Source organism: Protobothrops mucrosquamatus, unplaced genomic scaffold (assembly GCF_001527695.2).
Source record: "Protobothrops mucrosquamatus isolate PMUCROS unplaced genomic scaffold, P.Mucros_1.0 scaffold1552, whole genome shotgun sequence".
Classification (NCBI taxonomy): Eukaryota; Metazoa; Chordata; class Lepidosauria; order Squamata; family Viperidae; genus Protobothrops; species Protobothrops mucrosquamatus.
Genome location: NW_015387721.1, coordinates 227849 through 235738, shown reverse-complemented (window position 1 = coordinate 235738; position 7890 = coordinate 227849). Strand labels below are relative to the sequence as shown.

At 42.7% G+C, this 7890-nt stretch overlaps 1 protein-coding gene across 1 annotated transcript in view; it reads right to left on the bottom strand.

The window, feature by feature from the left end:
* RET (ret proto-oncogene) overlaps positions 1 to 7890 on the bottom strand; it is an 89922-nt gene that overhangs the window by 14477 nt on the left and 67555 nt on the right. The window contains exons 12-16 of the mRNA XM_015822399.1: positions 7438 to 7585; positions 3471 to 3578; positions 1921 to 2135; positions 1685 to 1807; positions 474 to 544 (exon numbers count right to left, since the gene is read on the bottom strand). Of these exons, the coding sequence (XP_015677885.1) occupies positions 474 to 544; positions 1685 to 1807; positions 1921 to 2135; positions 3471 to 3578; positions 7438 to 7585 (665 nt within the window). The remainder of the gene's footprint in view (positions 1 to 473; positions 545 to 1684; positions 1808 to 1920; positions 2136 to 3470; positions 3579 to 7437; positions 7586 to 7890) is intronic.

The window sequence follows — 7890 nt, the reverse complement described above, 5'->3', positions numbered from 1 at the left end:
ATCGGACCTGGATATCTCCGAGACCGCCTTCTGCCTCAGAGTGCCTCCCATCGGCCGGTACGCTCCCACAGAGTGGGTCTCCTCAGGGTGCCGTCAGCCAGACAGTGCCGGCTGGCGACTCCCAGGGGGAGGGCCTTCTCAGTGGGAGCCCCCACCCTCTGGAATGAACTACCCCCAGAGATCCGGGTGATCCCGGATCTCCCTTCCTTCCGCCGCGCCCTTAAGACATGGCTATTTCAACAAGCAGGACTGGCCTAGGGGGAGATTTTTAGTGGGGTTTTAAAAATAATTTTAAATTGACACAGGCCAAATCCTATATTTCATTTTAATTATGTTTTTAAATCGGGGTATTTTTGTATTTGTTTTTTATCAGGCTGTCAGCCGCCCTGAGTCCGTAAGGAGAAGGGCGGGGTAAAAATTCAATTAAATAAATAAAATAAATAAATAAATAAAAATAGCACAACTCAACTTACACATCACTCTGGGTTGTGTAGATGTGATCAAAGAGAGACTCTATTGCCATCCATTTTACAGGTATTCGACCCTATGGGAAGAGAAATATATATATATATTACTTGTTGCAAGCATATCTGAACGTTACTTCTAAAACCACTATCGGCAAACAGTTCTTTTTTTTTTTAATCCCTCGCTTTCAGCTTCTCTCGTTGCTTTTTCTCAGAGATGAGTTAGTTGAGGATGGATTTTCCAGTTGCACTAACTGGGCCCAGCCAAGATTCATATGCTACGATATGCAGATTTACCTTGGTTACGTAGTTACAAGAATTCTGGTACTCCCATAAAGGGAGAGGCCTTCCAATTAAAATGATCTAGTCTTTATTCTGATGCTCCTTGTCTTGAATAGAATAGAATAGAATAGAATAGAATAGAATAGAATAGAATAGAATAGAATAGAATAGAATAGAATAGAATAACAAGAGTTGAAAGAGACACTGGAGGTCTTCTAGTCCAACCCCCTGCTCAAGCAAGAGACCCATTCCGGACAAACGGCTGTCCAGTCTCTTCTTAAAAACCTCCAGTGATGGAGCACCCACAACTTCTGGAATTGTAATACGTTTTCTTTTTTTTAAATTCCCACTGCTGTTGAAACACAGAGCCAGCACGGACTAGTGGTTAAGCCACCGATTTAGAAACCAGGAGATTCTCAGTTCAAGTCCCACCTTAGCCATGAAACCAGTTGGGTGACCTTGGGCCAGTCCCTCTCTCTCTCAGCCCAAATCACTAGAATAACCTTTTTGGAATGTTATACAGATAGTCCTGGACTTACAATCTTTCACGGAGTAACCAAAATTGCAACGGCGCTGAAAAAAGTGATTAGCACCGTTTTTCATACAACCGTTGCAGCATCCCCATGTCGCGTGAGCAAAATTCAGACGTTTGGCAACTGACTCACATTTATGGCAGTCGCAGTGTCCCGGGGGTCAGGTGGTTCCCGTTTGCAACCGCCTGACAAAGTCAATGGGGAAGCCTGATTCACTTAACCGTGTTACTAACTTAACAACTGCAGCGACGGACTTAGCAACTCTGACTGAGAAAGGTCGTAAAATGGAGCACAACTCCGTTAGCCACTGTCTTCGCTGTTCTAAGTCCCGATATTTCCTAGCAGTCATTTATAGACCCTTCAAATCAAGAGATCGCTGTGGGAATAAATAATTGCCTTCCTCACCTTGCTCCTCTTGACGTAAGAGTCCTCTTCGTAAACGTCTCGAGACAAACCAAAGTCAGAAATCTTCATTTTACGCCCTTCTGCTACTAAGACGTTCCTGGCTGCTAAATCACGGTGAACCAGCTTGGGAGAAACAAACGAAACAAAAAACAAGTCAGAAATTAACGTTACTCGTTGACGCGAATAAAGGTTAAAGGTCACAGAAAGAGGGCGGGCGTGAAAGGGGAACCCCCTACCTTCATTTCGGCAAGGTATTGCATGCCACGGGAGATCTGCCACGCAAAGGAGATCAAGTCACCCATAGTCAGGGCCCGCTCGTCTGGGTTGTCCAAGTAGCTAGAATTCCTGTTTGTATCGTTTCCCACGTAGCTGGGTCCCACTTTCCGGCTTTCCCTTAGGAAACTCCGCAAGGAGCCGTATTTAGCGTACTCCACTATTAAGTATAAAGGCCCTGAGGTCAAACAAAAGGGGAGGGCGGGAGAGAGAAGTTCAATCAACTTGCCCTCAACAGATACGCCTGCAAAACAAATTTGGCAAGGTCTTTATTTTTATTTTTTTTTAGTTTGCACCAAGAGAAGTTCATTTTAGTTTTACGCATCGCACATTCAGAAGTGTTATCCTCTCCGTTGGGGGATTAGTCTCCTGTATGAGACTTTAAGAATTCAGACTTACTTACTTTCTGTTTCTTTTCTTTCCTTCCCTCCTTTCCTTCCTTCCTCTTCCCTTCCTTCCATCCTTCCTCCCTCCTTCCTTCCTCCCTCCCTCCTCCCTTCCTTTCATCCTCCCTTCCTCCCTCCCTCCTGTTTCTTCCCCTCCTTCCTTCCTTCCTTCCTTCCTTCCTTCCCTCCCTCCCTCTCATTCCTTCCTTCTTTCCTTTCTCTCTTTCTTCCATTCTTTCCTTTCCTTCCTTCCCCTTCCTTCCTCTCTCCCTCCTTCCTCCCTCCCTCTTCCCTTCCTTTCTTCCTTCCATCCTCCCTCCTCCTTCCTTCCTTCCTTCCTCCCTTTCTTCCTCCTTCCCTTCCTCCCTCCTGTCCCTCCTTCCCTTCCTTCTCCCTCCCTCTCTTCCATTCCTTCCTTCCTCACTCACTCACTCCTTCCCTTCCTTCCTTCCTTCCTCTCTCCTTCTTCCTTCCTTCCTTTCTCTCTCCTTCTTCCTTTCTTTCCTTCGTTCCTTCCTCCTCCCTCCCTCCTTCTTTCCTTCTATCCTCCCTCCTTCCCTCCCTCCCTCCTTCAATACAACAGGCAATTGCCTAAGAGTGTGCGTGGCTTAGAAATGGAGAATCTGAGGCCAGGGCTCGTGACAGCCATTTAAATAATCCAGATAAACAAGACCATGCTACCCACGTTTAACAGGGGTGGGTTCTTCCGAGGCAAACCTAGATTTAAACCCTGAATGTTTTGTCCAGGAATTTAAAAAGACCACAATTGCCCAGGATCGTTTCTCTTTATACGGCTAGACCATGTCTCTCAACTTTTTCCCACGGATACACTCCATTGGTGAGGGCAATCAAGCAACGGAACGAAGTTGTGGATGCTCCATCACTGGAGGTTTTCAAGAAGAGATTGGACCACCATTTGTCTGAAATGGTGTAGGATCTCCTGCCTGAGCAGGGGGGTTGGACTAGAAGACCTCCAAGGTCCCTTCCAACTCTGTTGTTCTATCTTCTATTGTGACCCTTCCTTCCCTCGTTCCTCCAACTTCTACTATTAAGGCCACTCATTCTCTCTTGCTCATCCTTTTACTCTGGAAAGCCAATTCTCCAGGAATCAAATCCAAAATACGTACCGTCCTGGCTGCAAGCACCGTACAGCCTGATGACGTGAGGATGGTTCACCTGTTTTAAAAGGTTGAACTCCGAATGCAGATCCCGGAGCTCGCTTACGGACGCATTCTCTGTAGGAACAGAGCAGGAAGAGACACGGTTCTATGACTTGAGGCAGGATTTGGCAATTACACATTCGAATAGTATGTAAATAATGGAGCAACGACTCTTCCTTTTCGGGACACCGTGGCAAAAGCAAGCTATTTTTTTTTATATATTAAATGCTATAAACATGCTATGTTAAATGGCTGAGCTGCACGCAGGATGCGTCCTGGAGGAAGAGACACCCCCCCCCAAGGGCAGTGGCCACCCTCCTGGCGCACTCCACCTGGGTGCCCCGATTAAACACAAAGACGGGGGCACTCCTCCGCCTTTAGGTACACCATGTTGGGCGGGCAGAAGAGCGAGCAGGGGTTCAGCTGGAATATCTGGGGATATTCAGGAATATCCGAGAATATCAGCCGGTCATTTGCCTTCTTTTAGAGAGACATTGAAGCCACTTGGGGGATTGTCTGTGTCCTCAGGGTCACCCAAGTAGTGCAAATGGGTGTGGAGCCTTCTTGGCTACAGGATGTTTTCTCCCCTGGGTCCCTTCCCTGTTGAAGACTCTCTAAAAGAAGGCAAATGACCAGCTCTGTCTGCAAGGAGTATAAATCCTTCCATTCCCCACCATCCAGTCAGAGCTGAAGAAGCTTCTTGGATGAGAAGAGAAACGTCTTCAAAGAAAAACAAGAAAGTCCAGTTGCCTCCTGAAAAAGCACCTTTGGGACAACCAGGACCTAGGGTGGCTGAGAATCTCCTTAGACATTTACAGATAACTGTTAATTCAGCAACCAGGCCAGTCATCCCTGGCAGGTGTTGAGCTGAACAATTCCTGAGCATTACACAATCTTTTAACTGTTATCCGATTGCCAATGAAGGATGACTCACACAGTAATTATAAGGGGGAGAGTGCCGACACATTTGGGTGGAAAGTGACACATCCATTTAAACTGTTCCAGGAAAGCTGCATGGCTGATTATATTTATTAGGGGTTAAAGAAAGAACAGGGGAATTATACTGTGCAGGGGGGTTTAGGAAGGACAACTTGGAAGAATTGGAAAGCACAACTCTTGATTTGGAAAGAAATCAAACTTGTTTAAGTCCAAGAATTGGGATCCACAGACGTGTTTGCTTGGACTTTTAATTTCAAAGTGCCTTCCTATTATGTAACTTTTTTTTTCTCGCCATGCATATGTATACATGATCTGAACTAGACTGTGATGTCTCTCTGTGTCATATAATGTATGTGGATATATGCATAATTCTGTATTTACTTATATATTTTTATCATATTTATGTAGCGTATATCGGAGGTGGTCACCCTTTGGGAGCTGCATGCAATGAAATTTCATTTTAATGTATGCCGATTAGTGTACATTCAAAGTGACAATAATGTTATTATTCTATTCTATTCTATTCTATTCTATTCTATTCTATTCTATTCTATTCTATTCTATTCTATACCTTTTCTCTGTTCTATACCTTTTCTCTATTCTATTCTACATTCTATTCTACATTCTATTCTACTCTACTCTACTCTATTCTATTCTTTCTATATTCTATATTCTATTCTATTCTATTCTATTCCTTTTCTCTATTCTATTCTATTCTATTCTATTCTATTCTATTCTATTCTATTCTATTCTATTCTATTATTTTACTTCCAGAAAAAGGGCTTTCTTTTTTCATTCCCTGTGATTCTTTCCTTCACTGTCAATTTTCAAAGAAAAACAGCCCAAAAATGACATTTTTCTGAGAATGTTAGATTACACTGGTTTGGCTGCTTCAACCACGGTTTCCAAGAATCTGATTCATCCATGGATAGTGCTGAATTTAATTTTGAAACTCTTCTGGCACTTGAAATCTGACATCGCTTTGGATTTGAGTCCTGTCTAATCTTTTCACGGATGTATTTTCTTCACTGCGAGCTAAAAGGTAAAATTGCAAAAGGTGAAAGAACATAAAAGATAAGAATTTCAGGACAATTATTCCTGATGTAAAATGATGGTGGAGCAATATTCTGCCCAAAGGGCAACCTGCAAATGTGGCATTTTTTGTTTGAAAGTGGTTTCGAAACTCTGATACTAAATTAAAGAGAAGAGAAAGTAATTTGTTCAAAGCAGAACAAGTTTTAAAGCTGTTTCTCATTAACTGCTTGGTTATTGTCACTTTTCAGAGGATATTTACATTTTTGGATGAAGTCAGTATTCCAGTCCCAACATTTTATTTTTTTTGTGTGTGTTCTAACCCTTCAAATCAGTTACAGAAATGATTTGGATAGATTTGAAGATTATTTCCAAGGGTTCCACAGACTTTGGAGAAAATTCTGATGCATAGAATTTTAAGCCAATTGCAAATTTAGAGAAGAGAAGGGAGGAGAGGAGAGGAGAGGAGAGGAGAAGAGAAGAGAAGAGAAGAGAAGAGAAGAGAAGAGAAGAGAAGAGAAGAGAAGAGAAGAGAAGAGAAGAGAAGAGAAGAGAAGAGAAGCTATTTTTATGCTTTGAGGCATGAAATCTCCTCCTTAAACTGACAGGCAGCTAAGAAACAGAACACCCATATAAAGTTCTGAGATGCCTCTATCAAAAGGCAATTTAACTGAGATGCATCAACAAAGCTAACATTCTGCTATCATGTCCCATAAAATTACTACCATTGATCCGGCACAGAAGACCACAGTAGTGCCCTTACATGGCAGGAATAGCCAGCACCCCAGAAGACAAGCTCAAGATCCAAAAAGTTCTTGACAGACCTGAACACTGAGCCCTGTCTAACAAAATGAAATTCAACATAGAGAAAAGTGAAATTTTACACTTAGGCAAGAAAAAACAACTACATAGGTAGAGACTGTGTGGAGCTTGGCTCAATGCAAGTAACTGTGAGAGGGATCTTGGAGTCCTAGTGAACAGTCACTTAAATATGAGCAGCAGCCAAAAAAGCCAATGCAATCCTAGCTTGCATTAACAGAGGGATACAATCAAGATCGTGTGAAGTTCTAGTACCGCGCTACAAAGCCTTAGTAAGACCAGACTTGGAATAGTGCATCCACTTCTGGTCACCACAACATAAAAAAAAGATAGTGAGACTCTGGAAAGCATGTGGAGAAGAGCAATTAGGATGATTAAAGGCCTGGAGACTAAAACATATGAATGACAGTTGCAGGAATTGAGTTTGTCTACTGTAATGAAAAGAAGGAGAAGGGGTGATAGAAGTGTTCCAATATTTGAGGGGCTCCTTCAAAGATGAGGGGGGTCAAACTGTTTTCCAAAGCAAAGGAGAAATTTCCTAACAGTGAGGACAATTAACCAGTGGAACGGCTTGCCTCCAGAAATCCTGGGCGCTCCATCACTGGAGGTTTTCAAGAAGAGACTGGACAGTCACTTGTCTGAAATGGTATAGGTTCTCCTGCTTGAGCAAGGGGCTGGAGTAGAAGACCTCCAAGGTCCCTTCCAACTCTGTTATTCTATTCTATTCTATTCTATTCTATTCTATTCTATTCTATTCTACATTCTATTCTATTCTATTCTATTCTATTCTATTATATTATATTCTACAATCTGTCTATTCTATTCTATTCTACTCTGCTCTGCTCTGCTCTACTCTTATTCTATTCTATTCTATTCTACAATCTATTCTATTCTATTCTATTCTATTCTATTCTATTCTATTCTATTCTATTCTACAATCTGTCTATTCTATTCTACTCTGCTCTGCTCTGCTCTGCTCTACTCTTATTCTATTCTATTCTATTCTATTCTATTCTATTCTATTCTATTCTATTCTATTCTATTTCTAGGTATACTTTATAATAAGTAGGACAGCTATGGAACAGAAGTAGACAGGGGTTTTTCTTACCAAACGATTCTCAAGAGCTTCCCAAGGAGAGCCTACCTTTCAGCATTTTGACCGCCACCGTGGTGTAGCCAGCTTTGCCCTTAAGTCGGAAGGCGGTCGCTTTGACAACTTTGCCAAACTCTCCCTCGCCCAGAGTCTTGCCGAGCACCAGGTTCTTCCGAGGAAATTCCCACTTAGGATCTTCCTACGGAGAAAAGGGAAGAGAAGAAAGTGAACGGAACCAAAACGGAGCAGAGTCTGGCAGATGCCTCATTCTCTCTTTCAAATTAATATGGCTGCTCCTTGCCGCGGGTCGGTGGACACAGAGAGCTGGGTCTTTCTGTTTAGGCTCCTACACGGGTAGTCTTCAACTTACGACCAAAATCCAAACATAGCTCTAACACAGAATCCTAGGTTGAAAAGGCTCTTGAGTTCAAATCCTGATCGGCCAAGCTCAGGTTTTAGATGGGTTTTTAATCTTTCTGCAAAGTTATTTCCTGGTCGGATCTA